Source organism: Bacillus rossius (assembly GCF_032445375.1).
Source record: "Bacillus rossius redtenbacheri isolate Brsri chromosome 4 unlocalized genomic scaffold, Brsri_v3 Brsri_v3_scf4_1, whole genome shotgun sequence".
Lineage (NCBI taxonomy): Eukaryota > Metazoa > Arthropoda > Insecta > Phasmatodea > Bacillidae > Bacillus > Bacillus rossius.
In genome coordinates, this window is record NW_026962010.1 from 31,264,237 (window position 1) to 31,287,075 (window position 22,839).

At 37.1% G+C, this 22,839-nt stretch overlaps 1 protein-coding gene across 1 annotated transcript in view; it reads right to left on the reverse strand.

Moving 5' to 3' along the window:
* LOC134541510 (NADH-quinone oxidoreductase subunit B 2-like) overlaps positions 1-22,839 on the reverse strand; it is a 43,632-nt gene that overhangs the window by 15,360 nt on the left and 5,433 nt on the right. Inside the window, exons 4-5 of the mRNA XM_063385010.1 lie at positions 19,625-19,816; positions 18,827-18,950 (exon numbers count right to left, since the gene is read on the reverse strand). Coding sequence (XP_063241080.1) covers positions 18,827-18,950; positions 19,625-19,816 — 316 coding nt within the window. The remainder of the gene's footprint in view (positions 1-18,826; positions 18,951-19,624; positions 19,817-22,839) is intronic.

Genomic DNA, 22,839 nt, shown 5'->3' on the forward strand with positions numbered 1-22,839 from the left:
TATAAATGATAGATACTTACTTATTGGCGGTAATTACCTCGCAGAAGAAGGAAACATGGAAGTATTCTTTTTGACTATCAAATGCTTCGTTTATAAGCAATGCTAATATGTTATTTAGTAAAGCTAATACGTATGTTTAACAGGCTAAATAATTTATTGTCCATTGAGTATGAATACCAATGAGGGCAGTTTACTTTTGCTATTGAGCTTATCGACGATTTAAGTCCACTGCGCAACGTCCAGTGCAGACATTCGTTGTAACGTAGGCATTCGCCGTCGATTATTTAGTCCCACCACAGAGAAGTTGTAGTGAGGATATATATATATATATAGTTGTTTTTGTTTTGTAGCCTTATACGTATAGTGGCACTATGTCACAAAGAAGAATTGCATAAATGAAGATAACAAATTAGTAAGAAATTCCATTGGAAGAAGAACATACGCCAATAGTAGTATCACGAATATCACGAAGAAGGTTAGCACGTTAAATTTGTCTTCCGCTTAACAAACATGTACGTCTCTGTCCATAGTTTCTTGATTTTGGTTCCCACCTGTTGATCTTACACATTTTTTTTCTATATAACATTTTTTCTATTATTATAATTCCTTGTTATTTTCCTGAGAGTACCACAAAATGAATGCATATTCTTACAATATAACATTACTTTGTTGAACTTCACTTATACAAACCAATTCATAATATTTGCGTACATGTGAAATTATTTCATGAATTCCGATAAATATAGTTACCTTTTAGTATGAATTGTGATGTAATAATTTTGAGAACATTATTAACAATTAAGAGGGGACTCGGTATGTATGTATTAATTATTATATAGTAAATTGAAACACCTATTAATATGTAATAGTTAATTAACTGTCATGTCATATGTTGACTACAAGCATTTTAGTTAGAGAGAGCCAAATAGGTAGTTTAGTCTTCAAGTTGAAAGATAAAACTAAAAAGAAAAGACTAACTAAACTATAATACTTATAAACTATTTTTGGTGTAAAGTGACACACGATACCTTCAGAAAATAAGAAGTGGACACTATTATATTAAGATAGTTGTGAAGTGATTAAACATCAAGATTATATGATATATATCCAGTTGAAAGACAAAAACTTTAAGCAACATTACAAAATGGGTACTAACCAACATCAAGCTTTGATTGAAATGAATAATGATTTATGTCATATATTAATGTATCTGTTTATATGTTTAAGTTTGTTTGAAAAATTATGTTGTTTGTTTGGTTAATTATTTGTAATTCTATGTGAAAACGTAATTTAATTGGTAAATGTTACATTGTACCTTCACAGCTAAGAGCAACATTATGATCGTAGTTATTTGTTTATTGCATCTAAATGGATTTCTGTTAAAAAGACCTTATCATAGACTAGGAGGAAATATTGTACATAGATTATTCCATTTGAGAAAAAAATTAAGATGATTTCAAGAATTCCAATGTAATTAACATTCAATCATCTGGAGCGGCTCTGTAAACCGTAACTATGTTTACAGTTTTTCTTTTTCCTTTTTTTTTATGAGATTATGAGTGCAAAATTGATGTAATTTATTTAAAAGGTTTTATGTTAAAAACAGTAGGAGAAAGATGTGAATAGAGAGCCTCAAATCTAATTAATGATGCTATTGCAAAGCTATTTTATCTATGCATTTATAAAACCATGACTATATTTTAGCGCGGTTTAAATTCTCGTTATTCCTACTTGCATAAGTCTGTGGATTTTCAATTCCAGCTTTAGTTAGTTCATCTATGGTTGCTATAAACAGGTATTCGTTCGATAGTGGTTTTTGGAATATGGATGTGTAAAAAAACAAATAAAATAAGAAAAAAAAATTATCTGGATAGGAAGATACGTACTGAGTGAGGGTCGTACTTCTCTTTACATTTCCGTTCAGCTCACAAGAAGAGACTACAGCGGAGTTCCGTTATTTTGGTAGACGTCAAGTTGGGTTCATGAAATTCTGCATTAATTTGACAGAATTATGGATTTTCCGAACTTCAAGAATGAACTTACTTTTCGGTTGATATCTACATTCATGACCATCCTGGGTTCGAATCTTCGTACTTTCCATCCCTGAAGGACGATGGTCGGAGCCGTCAGTCGCTGTCACAAGAATTCTGAGGCCTGAGTTCCCATCACAACCATGATAACCATACATCCAAGGTTCCATGTGGTCTACGTCGGTGAGATCGTTTCAAATTAATTATAAAAACTTTTCAGGATCAGAGGAGGATGCTGGACTGTCGTCATCTAATTTTACAACTAGAACAGTAGTATTCGTAGTTTTCAGCTGGTCGAAAACGTCCTTGTCTCTGGTTACCGCTATCCAGATGTCCAGTGCTGCAGAGTTCGCAGTGTCTCCGAACAACTGAACTAGACGTAAGGTTACGTGAATCGAGTCATTACTAGTATGAAATACCTTTACTTAGATTTTGGCTTTCTAGGAATATATGTCCGCATACAGATAACTATCACTAATATAGTATATATGAGACTAATTGATTACCTAAATAGATGTCATTTATGTTCGCTTGTTCTGTTAAGTCAAGGTAATAATAAAAAAACTAATATTTTGGAAGGTATAACTAGTTACGTCAAAATTCCTAACCTTTGGCATTACTTTTAAAATATATATATAATTAGGCGCCCAATTGCAATAATTAAATATACCACGTTCTACAGAGATAATAAAGTGGCGCCCAACGTGGGGCCACGAAACAGGATAACTAGCAGGCAAGGATAGGTAAAGATAATGTCTATGGATGAAACCACTTATTTCTTGAGGCGTAAACATAACGGAGAAAACGGTAGAGAAGGGCCCACCTATCAGAAAACTATCAAGACAAACGACATGGCAGACAAGAACACTATCGCAAACATGGAGGTTAGTGAAGGGATTGTCATAGAACCACAGGTCGAAAGAGTTGAAACTGACACGGAACATGTAAATATTTCTAGGCCCACAGCTAATACACAGAGTAATGTTACTAGCACACTTAATGCAGACGACTGGACACGAATCGCACAACTATTAACTACACAGTTGGAGGAGATGTCACGTAGACAGTCGGAAGAGTCACGTACACAGTTGGAGGAGATGTCGCGTAGACAGTCGGAAGAGTCACGTACACAGTTGGAGGAGATGCCGCGTAGACAGTTGGAAGAGTCGCGTAGACAGTCGGAAGAGTTAACGCGTAAGCTAGCTGATAAAATTGATAAAGTAAATGATAGAATGACAGAAGTCGTACAACATTTCGCTTCGCAAATACACGAAACCCGTAATGAAGTACGGACTTTTAACGAGTCGGTAAAGGTTAAATTCACAACGGTAGATGAACAGATATCCGACATAAATCAACGCCTAGTCAACACCGAGGCAACGTGTCAAGAAACTGCAAATCGTACAACAGAGGAACAGATTTCGCAGTATTTTCGGACTACGGAAAATCAGTTTGCAGAGGTTCGTACGGAACTAAATCAACACAAAACAGATACATCAGACGAAATTCAAATAGTAACTCACCGAATCGCGCAATTAGAGAATCGAGTTCAAGGAATTTCACTACAACGCGCAGACCTACCAACTGCGAGTTCGGACACTACAATTCCATTAGAAACACGTGCTACATTTTCATCTATACCTGTGCACAGTAATATCACGGGCAATGAAACGCGAGGGAAAACAGTGCATACAGTTGACGGACAACCTATTGTGATGATTGATCCTACATCAGTTTTGAACCATCCTTCACGTCATTGGGTGGAGGATAAGCCCACATTCTCGGCTAAATCTCACGAAAATCCACGAAAATTTTTGCAAACGTTCGAAGAGTATTCATCACATTTTAACCTTACCGAAGTGAAAAATTAAAATGTTTAAGTAGCAATTTGAAGAGCACAGCTTACTATTGGTGGGAAGTGCATCATCATGTCATATCATCTTACGAACAGTTTAAGAAATTATTTCTAAATCAATATTGGAGTTTGAAACTACAGGGAAATCTACGTGCGATGTTACACGGGGAAAAATTTGATCCAAAGAGAAATAGATCGTTAGAGGGACACTTGAGTGATATGTTCGAACGAACGAGATATTTAGATGTAGAGATGGACGACGGGGAATTTGTAGCAATGGTTTTAGGACAATTACCAATGAGATACCAGCTTCATTTGTCCGGACGAAATTTCGAGAATATTTCGGATTTTAGAGAACAATTGTTAGCTTACGAACGTTTAGATCGTCAGAATCGAACGAACAACATCGATCGCGAGGAGAACCAACGACCTATATATACCAAACCTAACCCTGTATACCAGCCTTGGAATCAGCGTCGCAATGAGGGCGATAAACAAAATAACACTCGTCACACACCTCAAGTTAATACGTTAGTATGGCGTAATAACAAGCCCAAACGTAATCAGAATGAGTGGTATAATAACCACAAACATTATCCCCGACAGCGAGAACGGTATTCAAAAGATTCTGGAAAACAACAGGATGATTCTTGGTACACTATACCCGAAAAAAATCAATATCGTCAAAGTCATGATAGACCACAATCAACACCACAAAGGAATTGGAGCGGCGAATGTTCGTACAATACTCCACCGACATCGCCGAATAAACATTCTAGATCACCTCGACAGCGAGAAAATAAACATGCACATAGGAACGAAGCAGGCGTGTTCAAATATTATGAAGGAACTGTTGAAAATCGTTCGGTCGACATACCTCAGCCTACACAAAACACACAAGCTCTAAACAGAAATCACTGTAACTCACTACAGATTAATCAGTCGAGAAATGACATACATAACAACCCCATACCAGGAGATCATGTAAATGCTTATACTAAACCAGATCGGTCAGCTACTCAGTTTTCTACACAGTTTCAGAAGAAAGAACCTATTAATACTGCAGTCTACTATGCTAATCCGCAGGGCATAGAAGCGATATCGGATTCAATGGTTACGCGGGAAATACCTACCATTATTACCAGTAACCCAATGCAGTTAAACTAGTAGAGATCGGTGATACGATACCCCGAACACCGGTCACTAGTTACAACAAAGGGGTAAGTTTGACAAAATTAAAATTACAAGTCTGTAACATCAAAATAAGGGAGAACGAACGTGATTTTTTAGCACAAGATGACGAACCTGCTTCCGAAAACGATGTAGCATACTGTCCTGAGATACATCTAAGGATTTGTGGTATACTTACACCGGTATTATTGGATAGCGGAGCTGAAATCAGTTGCATTAGCGAACAAACCTGTTTCGATATAGAAAATACTGGAGCTAAAGTACCTATCATACCTATACCTACTGTAAAAGTTCTAGGAGCTACCTCCCGTGCAAGCCCTGTTGTAAATAAACAGGCTTTGATTACTATTGAGGGATTTGGTAAAACAAAATTCGCATATGTATTAGTGGTTAAAGGACTAGCAAAACCCTTGATATTAGGTACGGATTTTCTAACACATTATGGTGTTATACTAGATTTTGGTGGATGGTTAGTTATGGTATCTGATAGTCTACAACCAACTACGGCAATTAAATGGCAATTATCCGATAAAATGATAAACTTGCTGCAGCATGAAATACATAAACACCGTATTCTCAATGTCGCTAGCCAAGATTCACTACTAGCTACTATAGAAGACCTTGAACAAGTAGCGTATAGTATTCAATCTCTTTCAGACAGGCAAAAACAGGAACTCTTCAACTTGTTATCAGGTCACTTAGCGGTATTCTCTGATAAACCAGGTTATAATACCTTGTACGAAGCCAAAATTATTGTCAAACAAGGTGAACCTTTCCATAGGAAATCATATCCAATCCCAGCCAAGTACATGTCGGAAGCCGAAGAATATTTAAAGCTTATGTTAGAATGGGAAGTAGTAAAGCGAGAATCTAGCCCTTATGCGAACCCAATGGTTTGTGTACGGAAAAAGGATGGCAGTGTACGATTATGTCTTGATGCTAGAGAAATCAATAAAATTACTGTAAGAGACCGCGAAAGTCCGCAGAATACTAGAGATATCTTAAGACTATACCAAGGCGTCAAATTTTTAACGACAATGTATTTATCGGCCGGTTATTGGCAAATCCCACTCAGGAAAGACTCACAACAATATACAGCATTCCTGTTCCGAAATCAACAGTATGTTTTTCAAGTAATGCCCTTTGGTTTGTGCAATGCGGTAGCTGAGTTTACTCGTTGTTTGGCTGCTACCCTTGGTCCAGAATGCCACGGATTTGCAAGGGCGTACGTGGATGATATCCTCATTACATCTGAGACATTTGAAGAACATGTACAACATATTAATATTGTAATTTCTAAATTAAAAGCAGCCGGAATGACGATCAAGTTACGCAAGTCAGTATTTTGTAGAGAAGAACTACCATTTCTAGGACATATTCTCACACCATCCGGAATACGAACTGCACCAGATAAGCTCAACGCTATCACAAATTTTCCTACTCCACGAAACGTAAAGCAACTTAGAGCATTTTTAGGAGTTGTTGGTTTCTATCGAAACTACTCTGATCAAATAGCGAAAATTGCTTTACCTTTGTTTAGTTTATTGAAGAAAGATAAATATTGGTTTTGGTCCGAAATTGAACAAAATGCATTTGGGGAATTAAAAAAAATATTCCTGAAAGAACATGTGATACATCATCCTGTTCAGGGTAGAACCTTTCTACTATACACGGACGCATCAGCCTATGCTTTAGGAGTGAAATTGGCGCAATGTGACGACGACGGTTTAGAGAAAACTGTCGCGATGGCAAGCCGAACAATGAATACTTCGGAAAGAAATTATACCGTTACGGAAAAGGAAGCATTAGCAATAGTTTGGGCTTTACAAAAATTTAGAGATCTGCTCCTTGGAGAAGTTATTAAATTAATGACAGATCATCAGGCTCTGACATGTTTAAAAGCCGGTACAATTTTTGGTAGTCGTATTACTAGGTGGTGTCTACTAATCCAAGAATATGACATAACTATTCAACATGTCAAAGGAAAAGACAATATGGCCGCCGATTACCTAAGTCGCGCACCCGACGTTTTTGATAATCCTCATGCCAAAGATAAAACATCGAAAGAATTTTTAGTTGCCAACACAATAATTTCGGCCATAGAGAATAACATTAAACTAAAAGAAGTTTTCAGTAATCTGAAAAACGCACAAAAAGACGATGATTTTTGCAACAAAATTCATAATAAACTATCTGTTTTACCACCGGAACACAGTATACATAGACTATATAGTCTCTCGGAAGATGACATTTTATTTATGTATCTCACTCCAAATCCCCCCTAGAGAATGTTTGGAAACCTATAATTCCAGGCACCTTACAGCAAACAGTCATGCAAGAAATGCATTCCACCTTAGGCCACGTAGGTTCTGTAAAATTATATGAATCTGTACATCGACAAGTCTTCTGGCGCAATATGCAAAAGGCAATACGCAAATTTGTTACAAGTTGCGATATTTGTCAAAAGGCTAAGCACGCACAGGAACGATTAGAAGGGATATATCAACCAATATTGCCAAAGAAACCAATGGAATTAGTTTCCGTCGACCTGTTTGGTCCATTGCCGACTTCAAAGGCAGGTGTGAAATACATTTTAGTGTTTATGGACATATTTTCAAAATACACTAAACTTTATGCTATTGTACACACAAATGCAAAGACTGTGTTTGCTAAACTTAAATTATTCGTGTCACACGTGGGAAAACCAGAGCAAGTCATATCCGACAGAGGAACACAATATACCAGTAGAACATGGCAACGAGGATTACGCGAATTAGATATAATTCCCACCATGTCATCCACAAGGCATCCACAAAGTAATCCCGTGGAGCGTCAGATGCGCAACCTGGGGAATATGCTACGAATTTATTGCCATCGATCGCAACAAAGTTGGCGAGATTATATTCCGTTAATAGAGTGTGTTTTGAACTACACAATACACTCATCTACAGGATTGACGCCTGGTGAAACACTAACTGCACAAAGGTCGGATGTGTTTCCTGAATCATTTATACCAGTTTTAGATAAAAATTTAAAACCTGGTGTAGACGAAGAAGCAACAGCAGAAGTTAGAGAGCAGATAGAAAATTTTGTAAGAGCTCGCCTACATTTTTCAGCAGACAGTAGTATCCGACACCAGAAACGTAAAAGGGTTACTTCTTTAAACATAGGAGAATTAGTATTGAAAAAAACTAACCCTATTAGCGACTTATGGCAGAAGGTGACACGCAAATTGTGTTTACTTTACGAAGGACCATTTAGAATCTGTGGGAAGATAAACGAGAACTGTTATGTGCTACAGAAGTTAGACAGTGACGAGACCATTGGGAAGTACAATATAACTCAATTAAGGCCTTATCGACCAGCAACCTCGTGAATTATCATATAAATGATAGATACTTACTTATTGGCGGTAATTACCTCGCAGAAGAAGGAAACATGGAAGTATTCTTTTTGACTATCAAATGCTTCGTTTATAAGCAATGCTAATATGTTATTTAGTAAAGCTAATACGTATGTTTAACAGGCTAAATAATTTATTGTCCATTGAGTATGAATACCAATGAGGGCAGTTTACTTTTGCTATTGAGCTTATCGACGATTTAAGTCCACTGCGCAACGTCCAGTGCAGACATTCGTTGTAACGTAGGCATTCGCCGTCGATTATTTAGTCCCACCACAGAGAAGTTGTAGTGAGGATATATATATATATATAGTTGTTTTTGTTTTGTAGCCTTATACGTATAGTGGCACTATGTCACAAAGAAGAATTGCATAAATGAAGATAACAAATTAGTAAGAAATTCCATTGGAAGAAGAACATACGCCAATAGTAGTATCACGAATATCACGAAGAAGGTTAGCACGTTAAATTTGTCTTCCGCTTAACAAACATGTACGTCTCTGTCCATAGTTTCTTGATTTTGGTTCCCACCTGTTGATCTTACACATTTTTTTTCTATATAACATTTTTTCTATTATTATAATTCCTTGTTATTTTCCTGAGAGTACCACAAAATGAATGCATATTCTTACAATATAACATTACTTTGTTGAACTTCACTTATACAAACCAATTCATAATATTTGCGTACATGTGAAATTATTTCATGAATTCCGATAAATATAGTTACCTTTTAGTATGAATTGTGATGTAATAATTTTGAGAACATTATTAACAATTAAGAGGGGACTCGGTATGTATGTATTAATTATTATATAGTAAATTGAAACACCTATTAATATGTAATAGTTAATTAACTGTCATGTCATATGTTGACTACAAGCATTTTAGTTAGAGAGAGCCAAATAGGTAGTTTAGTCTTCAAGTTGAAAGATAAAACTAAAAAGAAAAGACTAACTAAACTATAATACTTATAAACTATTTTTGGTGTAAAGTGACACACGATACCTTCAGAAAATAAGAAGTGGACACTATTATATTAAGATAGTTGTGAAGTGATTAAACATCAAGATTATATGATATATATCCAGTTGAAAGACAAAAACTTTAAGCAACATTACAAAATGGGTACTAACCAACATCAAGCTTTGATTGAAATGAATAATGATTTATGTCATATATTAATGTATCTGTTTATATGTTTAAGTTTGTTTGAAAAATTATGTTGTTTGTTTGGTTAATTATTTGTAATTCTATGTGAAAACGTAATTTAATTGGTAAATGTTACATTGTACCTTCACAGCTAAGAGCAACATTATGATCGTAGTTATTTGTTTATTGCATCTAAATGGATTTCTGTTAAAAAGACCTTATCATAGACTAGGAGGAAATATTGTACATAGATTATTCCATTTGAGAAAAAAATTAAGATGATTTCAAGAATTCCAATGTAATTAACATTCAATCATCTGGAGCGGCTCTGTAAACCGTAACTATGTTTACAGTTTTTCTTTTTCCTTTTTTTTTATGAGATTATGAGTGCAAAATTGATGTAATTTATTTAAAAGGTTTTATGTTAAAAACAGTAAGAGAAAGATGTGAATATAGAGCCTCAAATCTAATTAATGATGCTATTGCAAAGCTATTTTATCTATGCATTTATAAAACCATGACTATATTTTAGCGCGGTTTAAATTCTCGTTATTCCTACTTGCATAAGTCTGTGGATTTTCAATTCCAGCTTTGGTTAGTTCATCTATGGTTGCTATAAACAGGTATTCGTTCGATAGTGGTTTTTGGAATATGGATGTGTAAAAAAACAAATAAAATAAGAAAAAAATTATCTGGATAGGAAGATACGTACTGAGTGAGGGTCGTACTTCTCTTTACATTTCCGTTCAGCTCACAAGAAGAGACTACAGCGGAGTTCCGTTATTTTGGTAGACGTCAAGTTGGGTTCATGAAATTCTGCATTAATTTGACAGAATTATGGATTTTCCGAACTTCAAGAATGAACTTACTTTTCGGTTGATATCTACATTCATGACCATCCTGGGTTCGAATCTTCGTACTTTCCATCCCTGAAGGACGATGGTCGGAGCCGTCAGTCGCTGTCACAAGAATTCTGAGGCCTGAGTTTCCATCACAACCATGATAACCATACATCCAAGGTTCCATGTGGTCTACGTCGGTGAGATCGTTTCAAATTAATTATAAAGACTTTTCAGGATCAGAGGAGGATGCTGGACTGTCGTCATCTAATTTTACAACTAGAACAGTAGTATTCGTAGTTTTCAGCTGGTCGAAAACGTCCTTGTCTCTGGTTACCGCTATCCAGATGTCCAGTGCTGCAGAGTTCGCAGTGTCTCCGAACAACTGAACTAGACGTAAGGTTACGTGAATCGAGACATTACTAGTATGAAATACCTTTACTTAGATTTTGGCTCTCTAGGAATATATGTCCGCATACAGATAACTATCACTAATATAGTATATATGAGACTAATTGATTACCTAAATAGATGTCATTTATGTTCGCTTGTTCTGTTAAGTCAAGGTAATAATAAAAAAACTAATATTTTGGAAGGTATAACTAGTTACGTCAAAATTCCTAACCTTTGGCATTACTTTTAAAATATATATATAATTAGGCGCCCAATTGCAATAATTAAATATACCACATTCTACACTTTTATCTAAAACTTTTGTCTAAAATTTTTTTTTACTAGACGAGACAATATTGCAAGGGGTTAAAAAAACAAGAGTTGGAGAAGGAAAAAAATCATAGCAAGGGCACAACTTCGGATTCGTACGATTTTTGTATTAATTTAATAATTCTAATCTTAAACTTACGTGTAGAAAAATTTTTGATTACACAAAAATTGCTGCAAGGGACTAAAAAAAGAGTGGTATAATTAAAATAAAATTACAGTTCCCTTCTTAGGCATACCATAAAATCCGTTCAAACTGTGCTTAAATCTTATAATATTCATCCAAAACATTTTGTCTAAGAACATTCTTGATAATACAAACCATTGCTGCAAGGGATTTTGAAAACTTTGGTATGGAATATGAGAATAAATAAAAGCTCATTATCATGTACTCTATGGAATTAATTTTTGTTTTTGTTTACATTTTTAGTGTTGCAAATATTTTCCTAAGTAAATTTTATGTAAAAAACCATTACTGCGTGGGGTGGGAATAAAAACGATAGAAATCTAAATATGTTATTACTTTTTTAACAAATATTTTTATAAAACTTTAGAAACTTTTCCTAAAACGTTAAGCTGGTGTAATCGTTGATAAAAAGAACAATAAAAACTGAAGTTGGGATTATAAAAAACAATACCTAACCTTAATAAGTATCAATTAAATCGAATTTTATTTTTATTACCTTTTTTTAATATTACCTTAAACCTTTGTCCAAAGGATATTTTTGTACGACCACGTATTAGTGGCAAGGATGAAAAGTAGTGTTTGAAGGTTGAAAACAATTACATAACTACTTAGTAGGTACAATATTAAATTCGTTTGACATTAAATGCTGAATGCATTGAGTTGAGAAAAAACATTAAATATAGTTTCGCTGTCTGGAATGCAAGAAAATGTTTAGTCAGACATTTTTTAATATTGGGTAAAATATCTATAATAGGATGTTATGTAAATTAAGTTTTTTAAATGTTCCAGGAGTTTGTAAAAATCTTCAAATTACTTCCACTTTGAAATCTACGTATGCCTGTAGGCTTTGTTGAAATAGATTTTTTATATATATTTACAGATGCACACGAGATACAGTAGAACCTCGATGATACGTTCCCGTTTCATACATTTTCCCGTGTCATACACCGATTAATTTTGGTCCCGCCGAAAGTACTATATTTACAATGGTTTACTTTCCCGGAACATACACTTATAAAATCATTAATTTCCCGTTTCATACGTTTTTCCGAAGCGGAAAAGTCCTAAAATTCACAAATTTATTTTTATATTCCGCCTTATAAACTCCGTTTTAATGATTTCTTTTTAAAAAACGTTCATTGTTTACCTTTGCAAACGTAAGAAAATAACTTTATCGCACCATAGATATGGATAGTATCAGGAAACAAGAGTCTAGCGACAGCAATGCTACCGTCCTGCAACTGCCGATCCTCTCCGAAGTTGGCCGATCGGGAGCGCCTACCCCCTGGATGTTTGATTTCCAAGTATCTTTAATGTAACTATCCTAACCAAATCAACCGTCTACAAAGTTTTAAAGTATTTATAATGTAGCTAACCTAACCTAATTGACCATTAGTTATCATGTCCTTATCTGAAAATTACAATTTAATTAATAAATTTACTTTTATTTGCATTCATTATTCAAATATATTTATTACTTTTGAACACGGTCTAAGAAGGGGAGGTCTGGACACTCCCCAACCAGGCCAGCATGCAAAAGTGGCACACCTAATGTCTCCGTAGTTCCGCTCCGCTCCACCATCTGACCTGTAGCGCTGGTTGTTCTGCGGTGGTATTTTAAGCTTTGTTGTTATGAACAACTCAACATAATAATCATTTAAATGTTCATTTAAATGTTAAAAATGCATTCATCTCCATATATAGATACAGTATTAAATTGGTTGTGTTTATTTTTTTATAAGTTTGGGAATTATTTCATAAATTAGGTAAATTAGGTTACGAAGTACAGTTTCCACATTGGCATTTGCGGGAAGCCGGGAATTTCATTGTGAGCAAGGAGCATTGATTGTTAGTAAAGAGAATAAGCGTATATTATTTTAATTGTGAAAATGCTTAGCCATTGTGTTGCACCTGGGTGCAAAACAAATTATCAGGCAAAGTCGGACGAGAAAGTTGCAATATTCCGAGTTCCCAATGATGACAATGTTAGGCAATTGTGGCAGAAAGCAATTCAATGAGACAAGTTTGTAATTAAAAGATCCCATTATGTATGCGAAAAACATTTTGTGGAAGACGACATTCTCACAAAAAAAGGAACACAAAGATCAGTTCGGAAACGTCATTGGAATAGTAAGTTAAATTTTATTATTTGTATGAATGTAGTCTAAAGATTACTTATTTTTGTATAGGCCCAACTTTTTTAAAAATGGAATGTATGATGTCGAATTTTATTAATGACCAGCACAACCCTGATAATACCTGTTTGTAAGTAGTTTGACAATACACCATTTTTTATTAAAATATAAAATTTGCAAAACGAGTGCGGTCTCTTCCTTAAAAAAAATAATAAAAATCACAAAAAAATTTTATTTAGTGCTCTAAACTTTCCTTTGTTATTTCAAAAGGCGCAGATACGGAATTCCAACTCGTTTAGGAGTAATCGCCGTTTGTAATTTACATTACAATACCTGTGCATTCATGTGGTCGAAGACATTATTTTTGCTTGCTGTGTATGTGCGTCTTGTTTGTTTTCGACAACTTATAAAAACGTATATATTTTTTTTTTAGGATATTGTAATGCAATGTAAATAAAAAATTTTAAAAAATACGTCCCTACTATGCACCCAAGCTGAAGCGTCAACCCTTGACATGAGACACAAAACTTTGACGATGGCACTTATTTGTGTAGCAAATAATGTATTGTAAATGCAGGTTTGGTATCGTTATTCAAATACGTAAATCAGTCAAGTTATGTAATTTGATTCAGCCTTTAATTTTAAATGTTAAAATATAGTGTAATTATATTAAAATTCATTGCAGTGCATCAAATACTGTCGTAACTCTCTACGTTTGTAATTATGGAGTAGAGGGCCACCATGGAAATAAAAAAAAGTAAAAAAAAAACTTATTTTTACTTCCTTACATGATTCCTGATTATTCTGCAAAACGGCATTGCGATATTTTCAGTAATTTGCATAAAATTACCGTTTTAAACGAGTGTATTTTTTTTAAGTTTTATAGATATTAACATAGTTTGCGGAAACGTGGCCCTATGCCCGATTATCGTTACTGTGCGTCCTCCGGCGATGATTTTAAACTATCGTTGTATCGTATATTATTTACCTCTTGTTTGTTTTTCACGAGAATTGACAAATTCATCATAACACCTAGTGATATATTTCCACCGCAAGACACCTAGCGCTAGAGTTGAATAGCGGACGTCTTACGAACTATGGAGACAGTAAGTAGTCACTTTTATCTGGCGAGTGTCCAGACCTCCCCTTCTTAGACCGTGCTTTTGAAATTATACGTGCTCGTATTTATTTTTACAAGTACAAAAAAAACTTCGCATCTGCCGGGATTCGAACCGGCATCCTTACGATTAGTTGATAGCGTCGCTAAGCGCTCAGCCACGAGGCCATATTTGACAAGTGGAAATTTCAGATGACATATATGATCGTGCCGCCGGCCCCGGAACGGGCGTGAGCGGTGCGGCAGCCAGCCCCGGAACGAGCCAGTTGCCAGTTGCCAGTTGCCAGTTGCAGGAAGGTAGCATTGCTGTCGCTAGACTCTTCTGATCAGGAAGACTGTGCACTTCGCTAGTAGCATCTATGGCCAGTATTAAGCGAGACTATGGCGCAAACTAGCAATGATGAAAATGGTGCAAGTGCTTGACCAAGGAACGGATCTCATATTTTGTGCATACATTAATCTTTGAACTGAATATACCCGTTTGTTATTGTTTTCTTACGATCGGATTGTTTTGTATTTTACGTTTCTCAAGTTAAAATTTTATTGAAAATTGTTCTGTTGCATAAAGTTGTTTGTAAAATGAAACAAACAAGCAAAAATTTGTGATTTTTTTTTACAGTAGCCTAATTTTTTTAATTTCTAATTTAGGCTTGGTAACTTTTCCCCCCCTCCAAGAAAGGACTTCATAACATTTTGTAAGGCCACACTGTTTCTCATGTCAGCTCTACTTGATTATGGACTGTATTTTACATTTCTGGTGGTTTTATTTTATGTATATATAATGATGAATTCATATCTTTCATTAATATAATGCAATTATTTACACATATGTATTTATGTTTAATCTGACATTGTGCTGGTATGCTAGATTGGAAAAAATTTTTATTATTGCCATTCCCTTTTCATACACTTTCCCGCATCATACACCATTTTTGTGCCCTCCGTTGAAAAGTGTATGACAGGGGTTCTACTGTAGTAACATAAATGAATCATCCAGTGTCAACAAGTTACCAAATCCAAATTAATATGTTTTAAAAGGTAATATCAATACAAACTTTTAATATATTATCTTCGAAATATATCTTTTGACTTTTTTTTTAAATAGATGTTTCCTAATGCATAATGATAAACACAATAAAAACAAATTTAATTGGAAAATTAGTAAATTCACTTTGAAAAAGTTAATGCATAAAGTGGCTTACTTACATTCTGCACTTAACGATTCAAATGTTGTTAGCATTACCTGGAAGACATATATTAATATTATACAAATTGAAACCAAATTACAAAATTTGCATCTTCGTTTTGCAGATGACGTGCCATATAACATGTATATTTTCTTTGAAATTCCATCCAAATCGGCTGCAACAAAAGACCTAACTATAAAATGTGTTCAACAATATTTTTGTTTTAAATTACATCATTTTGGAACAGATGTTGAAACTTTTACAATTTTTATTTCTATAAATTTAGCAATATTATGCATGCAGAAAAAATTCTCTTTTCTTTATTTAAAATATTTCGCAATGAAAAATCAGATACATCAAGTCACGGTTAGGTTTTTTAAGGCCTCCTAGGTTTATTATTAATATTTAAATGAAATTATTTACATTAAGAAGATTAACGGATATTATTGTTGGCAAAACAGTTCACAATTATACTGATAAATTTGGACGTCGTTTGACTAAATGGTTTTTGATTTATGGCGAGTTGAGTTTGACAGATTTTTTGAAGCGTGTGAGCATATACTGCACGCGCTAGCAAACTGACGATCAAAAATAGCGGACGTGCATACACACTCCTTGCGCCTTACGCATCTAGCTACGTCACAGGACGAGATCGTCCCCCCTCCCCCCCCCCCCTCCACCCCTTCCGGCAAGCCCCAACCCATCTAGTCAGACACAGTGGCGGCAGCTAATCCTGCTTGATTGACAGCAGCTACCCAGCTACGACAGTGCGCTCTATGAAAATATTCTGGAACTGTTTGCAAGGCTATTCTGTGACATCCGTGGCTCCTCCTCGATTTTTTCATTTCCTCCTTCCGTCTCCGGCCTGTCGCTCACTCTTAACAGGTAATTTCTTGAAGAATTTCCAAATTGTGTTTTAAGTCACACCTAGATCACCTTTGCCACTACTGCGTAAAATACCAAATTTAGTAACCACACTTTTTTTTCCTATAAAATTTACAGTAAAAAATTATCACGTACACTTATAATCACATTCTCATTTACCATAATTTTCTTGTGATCATATATGATGACCCAAAAACTTAAAACTGCTTCGATGTTTCTGAAAATATGACAAATTATGGCCTAAATATTTTTAAATAAGATAGGGTCTTTCAGTTTCTATGTTAAAACCTGAGTTTGTATTGATTCAAATATCATGCATTTGGCAACACTGTTAATAGCTGCTCTCATTAAGTTTATTTTATAACATAACAATATGGTAAAGATGTTTACATTCCTCAAAAGTAAAAATTAATTAATTTAAAAATGTCTGATCACATTCAGTATTTTATTTAGTCAAAGTTTTTATTTTTAACAGCACTTATGCACGAGTGTTGAATTTATGTGCTTTTTTGTGATTATCTTTGTGCTCTACCTGGTTAATACATGTGCAAAGTTGCTGTTTGATACATGACATATATGGTGATGAATACGTAAGCATATATTGTTTTTATAACATAAAAATTAGTTTGCAGGTCGGAAGTTTTTATTATTTAAAAAACTGATTTCCTATGGTATTATCCCGAGGAAAAAATTACTTTTACGAAATTCCAGAATGGTCTCCACACTGACTTTCATTTCAAGTTTTTCGATCCAGCCCACCTCTATTTATTTTACATTACTTTTATTTTTTTATTCTACTGCCTGTAAAATGTCATCTCGTCTCGGTTGACAGGTTGCAAATCCTTCTCCCATCCTCACCCTCTTTGTTCTCGCTGTGAAGGCAGCCCCTCTCCCCTTCTTCCCTTCTGTCTATACAAGCCACGTGCAAGAGATTGGCAACAGTACAGCTATATATAATGACGACAGCTGTCGTGTCCATCCTGGTCCCTAGGCCCGCTGTTGCCCATAGCCGTCTGGTCCTGGCATGAGTGTAACAAAGTGCCGCAGTGCACCCGAGCGCGGCGGCTGGTGTGACGAACGACGGTGTCATCGGACCCGAACCACGTACTGTCTTCCACACATCTCGTGCATCCCCCTCCCCTGCTTCCCGCTCGCCGTGCGCCGGTGCGTGGGAGTCAGTCGTAGCTCGCCTCTCATCCGCGACGGATGCGTCTGAGCGCTGCTCCGCGCTTCGCCACTAGAGATTCATGAGTGGTTTGCCGTTACGACATAAACAGAACTACAGACATACATTCATTCTAAATGGCGTCTCGAGTGGCCGACAGCTCGAGGGGTCGCTGTTGTCCTGGCCCCCTGTTGTAGGCCACAAGGTGAGAACCCGTTTACACCCTGATTTTTAGGCTGGTCGGCGCCCTCGTCACGACAGGAATCACTCACAACAGGGGTCAAAAAGCCAGGTGTTGTCAATATGTTGAAAGTGCTGACTTCTCAGAGTATAAATTACAATCAGTATGCAATAACAGTCCTGTGTGCTGTTTGTAGACCTTTAAACAAATTTGACAGTGAAATAGTCACTACAACTTCTTGTTACACACAGAAGTCAGAAGCTGAAAGAAAGCAGTGTTAGTTTTCAGTATATTGTCTATTGATGACTAAATTCAACACTTAGTTAGAATTTTTAGTTTAAAAGGAGTAAGATAAAACAATTACAAAATAGAATTTCTGTTATGATATAGTTTAATTTTTTTAAATTAATGCAGTCAAAAGAACACATAAAAAAAAATTAACTCGCTATTTGTTGCGAAATTTGTGAAACATAACAACACTTTTGAGAAAAATAACCCCCTTAATTCAGGACTCTAGGAATACCTACTGCAAAATAGAAATGTTACCCACTAGAAAACAGGACACACTGCACTAAATTAAAATGATAGTAACAATACACACTGCATAAACTATAAACTCCAGCAGCGCAGTATGCAATAGGTATTCAAGGTCAAGGTCAAAAGCAGGAAACTACCCCTAAAACTCTGTACATGAGCCACTCAATTGGTGTCGAGTTGAAGACCCTTCACAGCATAAACTAAGAGAGAGCAACGCCCAGCCAGTGAGCTGGTGCAGGTACCTGGGACGTATATGTCTACTGGGATGATCCTGTCACAGCCTCGCACCACCGAGTACGAGTAGTGGTAGTAGCCGCCGCCGTTCGCGCAGCTGCCCATGGATATGACCCAGCGTGGTTCCGGCATCTGCGCAGCACATGGTTAGCTGCTCTCGGCTGTCACATGGGTGTGTGGCAGGAAGGGACACATGGTTAGCTGCTCTCAGCTGTCACATGGGTAGGTGGTAGGAAGGGACATATGGTTAACTTCTCTCAGCTGTCACATGGGTGTGTGGCAGGAAGGGACACATGGTTATCTTCTCTCAGCTGTCACATGATTAGGTGGCAGGAAAGGACACATGTTTATATTCTCTCAGCTGTCACATGGGTAGGTGGTAGGAAGGGATACATGGTTAGCTGCTCTTAGTCACAGCCCCAAAACACTACCAGTGTTTATGATTATGGCTAAACATAAACATGATTACTTTGCGCTACAGAGACTTAAATTTAGACTTGGAAATAATAATAAATGTGTTGGTGAATTGAGTGGAAAAGATAAATAATAGGTGAAGTCAATAGTAGGTATTATCAAGGACAACAGCAGCAGTTTACTCTACTCACTAGTCACTAGGTCGTAGCTTAAGAACGGTAGGAATGATGTTGCATGGGAAGAACAGAACTATTTTAATCATGATAGTATAGGTAATTCCATGAATGTTATAAGAACTCAAAAATCTATTGCTGTAATTTACGTATTTAGCAAGAAAACTCATTATCTACTACACGCCACACACGTCTGAACATCACCGAGTGGCTAGGTACCTGGTCGTATATCTTGCGGAGGGCAGGAGCCATCTTGTTGGTGAGGGTGCCTGCCACGATGATGACATCAGCCTGGCGGGGAGACGCACGGAACACCACGCCATAGCGATCCATGTCGTAGCGCGGCGCGGCCATGTGCATCATCTCCACCGCGCAGCACGCCAGGCCGAACGTCAGCGGCCAGATCGAGCTCTGCGACACACGCACACTCTACAGCGTCATACTCTTCCCTTCGCTCTGAAGTAATCTGTCCTGGTAGCCACGCCCAGTAACACAGGAAACTGTCATAACTCCTTGTTTCCAACCTGCACGTTTCCTTGTACCTGTATATTAAATATTTTATTTTGCTATCACACAAATTTCTAAGAAAATATTTAAATTTATATAGGGAGCACACAATACTGCACGTGCAGACTGTGCCGTTTATCATAATTTTTGGGCACAAGTTTGGAATTTTAAGTTTAATTTTTAATTTTTAAAGAAGGAAACCAAAAAATAAAGTTGTATTTTTAATTTCATTTAATTTTGTTTCCATTACTGTACTCTCCGACGTAATATTGTGCAACCCAGCGCACCTGCGCATGTTCACAGGCCCAATTAGATACCTTTTGCTGACGATTGCTTATCGCAGCATCTCGGCCGCTGTTTGGATAACGTTTTCTCCGTAACAGTATGACTTTTCGTGCTAGCAAACGCTACCTCAAGCCCCGCGCTAGCATCTTTCATTTCTCGGAGGCAAGCATAGGTAAGCTGTTTGGCAGCACGTCGAGGAGCATATTACAGTCCTCGACGATGCATCGGGATGGTCTACACGACGCTTTTCCCAGGCGACTTAGCAAGTTCTGACCCCCCCTTCCCTCATCTCCCACCTGTGGCTTCCTGGGAACTTCAACCCGGAGCATCGACCTCCAGTGAACCCGCACAGGGTACCATGGTCTCTCCAAGGACATCCGCCCTTGTCCAACAGAGCCATCAGCGAAGCCTAGCGGCGGGAAAAATCCCTAACCTTGCTCTGTCCGCTGGTTGCGAGTGCGCCCAGTGCCCTCTAGCGGACGTTTCTGTGACCCTCCAGGCAGGTTCTCATCTTGGCCGCCAGAGCGCACTACTCACCCCTCCCATAAGAGACAGCTTGTCATAATCGACTTTGGAAGTAGTAACGGTGCGATTGCGACTTTAGTTCGCCCGCGAATCGGGTGAGAGCGCGGCGAGTGTTTTTGCAGTCTGCTTCGCCCCTTCGGGCATCTTCAGAAACCTTCGGGCATCTTCGGAAACCTTCGGGCCATCACCACCCCCTCCCTATTTGGATGGGCGCAGTAACCTGCTTTAATTAAGTGCGCCGACGCCATTTTTGAACATTCGGCAGACAGCTTCTGGTCAGTACGGACCACGCGTTGCGATTCGCGAGAGTCCATCTCAGTTGTATTTCCAAGACTTGACACTACGACATGTAGTCTCGAACGTCAAGGCATAGATGCCTTAATTTTATTATTTTTAAATTTGGTTGCCCGTAATAGTATGTTTTAATCTAAATTATTTCTTCACTTTTCTCGTCATGGCTACCGCAGACTTCCGCGCCGGGAGTTGCCTACTCTACTCCTGGAGCCAGCTAACGTGACTTCACCCCACTGTTTTGGGTAAGTGGTCGTCATATTCCCCCCCCCCCCCTTTTTTGCCTTTCCCTGGGCGTTGTTTTGCCCAGACTTTGCCGCCTGTTAACCAGTCTAAGTAATTTGGGACTTTGGTTACAGGCAGGGTGCAAGAATTAAGTAGAAGAATTAGAATGGAACTTCACTACCAAAATTACCAGTCCGTTATTGGGCTCATCTAGTCACAAGTTTGCTCCCCACACCGGTCGACATACCAGTTTCTTTATAAATCAAATTCTTTGGGACTTGAATCTACAGAAACCTCCGGTGCCAGGACCGCCAGTTTTCAGGACATAGGATTTGGTTAAATTCATTTCAAAAGCAAATTAAAAACAAAATGTAATTGTCTTTCTTTTGAGCCTGCGAGCTCACGTAAAACCAGGGTCAAGTTTAAGAAATATGGTTGTTTTACTTTTACATATATTTTGTTGCCCCGGGGCTCCCTTCTGTTTTTAATTGATGTATCTTACTTAATACATGTGTACTTAAAGATAAAAGAAAATAAAAAGCTAAGTAAATAATTTTAGTAAAAGGGCAGTTATATAAATCAAACCAGCATTCTTGTTATTTCATTATTACTATAACGAACGCTGGGCTGCAGGTAAACACTCAACAATGAATAATTAAATTAAGGCCTTGGAAGCGTCAGCCCAGAAAACAAAACAATAACAACAATAATCACAGAGGTGCCCAGACGTCATTCAAAAGAATTTTATTTATAACCTCCTAGCAACTCTAGTAGGCTATGTGGATCGGGGATGAATAATAATGAAATAACAAGACTGGTGGTTTGATTTATATAAGTGCCCTTTTACTAAAATAATTTACTTTTTTTTGTATCTTTTAAGTACACTGGTATTAAAACATATTGATTACAATTGCCCCAGGACAACAAAATACATATAAAAGTAACACCATAATACATCTTGAACTTAATACTGGTTTTAAGTGAGCTCGCAGGCTCAAAAGAAAGAAACAATTACATTGAAATTTAATTATATCCTGTGTCCTGGCACCGGAGGTTTCGGTCGATTAAAGTCCAGAAGTAATCATTTTGTGTAAACTTGGAGATAAACTTGGAGCTAATTTTGGAGATAACTTGCAGCTAATTTTGGAGATAACTTGCAGTTAATTTTGGAGATAAACTTAGAAGCTGAACTTGGAGCTAATATTGGAGCTCATTTTGGAGTTAACTTGGAGCTAAACCTCAAGGCATATTTGGAGATAAACTTCAAGGCTGATTTTGGAGATAAACTTCAAGGCTGATTTCGGACCCCGCCTGCAACCAAAGTCCCAAATTACTTAGACTGGTTAACAGGCGGCTAAGCCTGGGCAAAATTATGCCCAGGGAAAGGCAAAAAAAGGGAAGGGCGGGGGGGGGGGGGGGGAGGGATGACGACCACTTACCCAAAACAGCGGGGTGAAGTCATGTAGGCTGGCTGCAGGAGCAGAGAAGGCAGCTCGCGGCACGGAAGGTCGCGGTACTCATGTTGAGAGATAATGAAATAATTTAGATTACCAAAAAACTATTGCGGGCAGCTAAATTTAAAAATAAGAAAATTAAGGCCT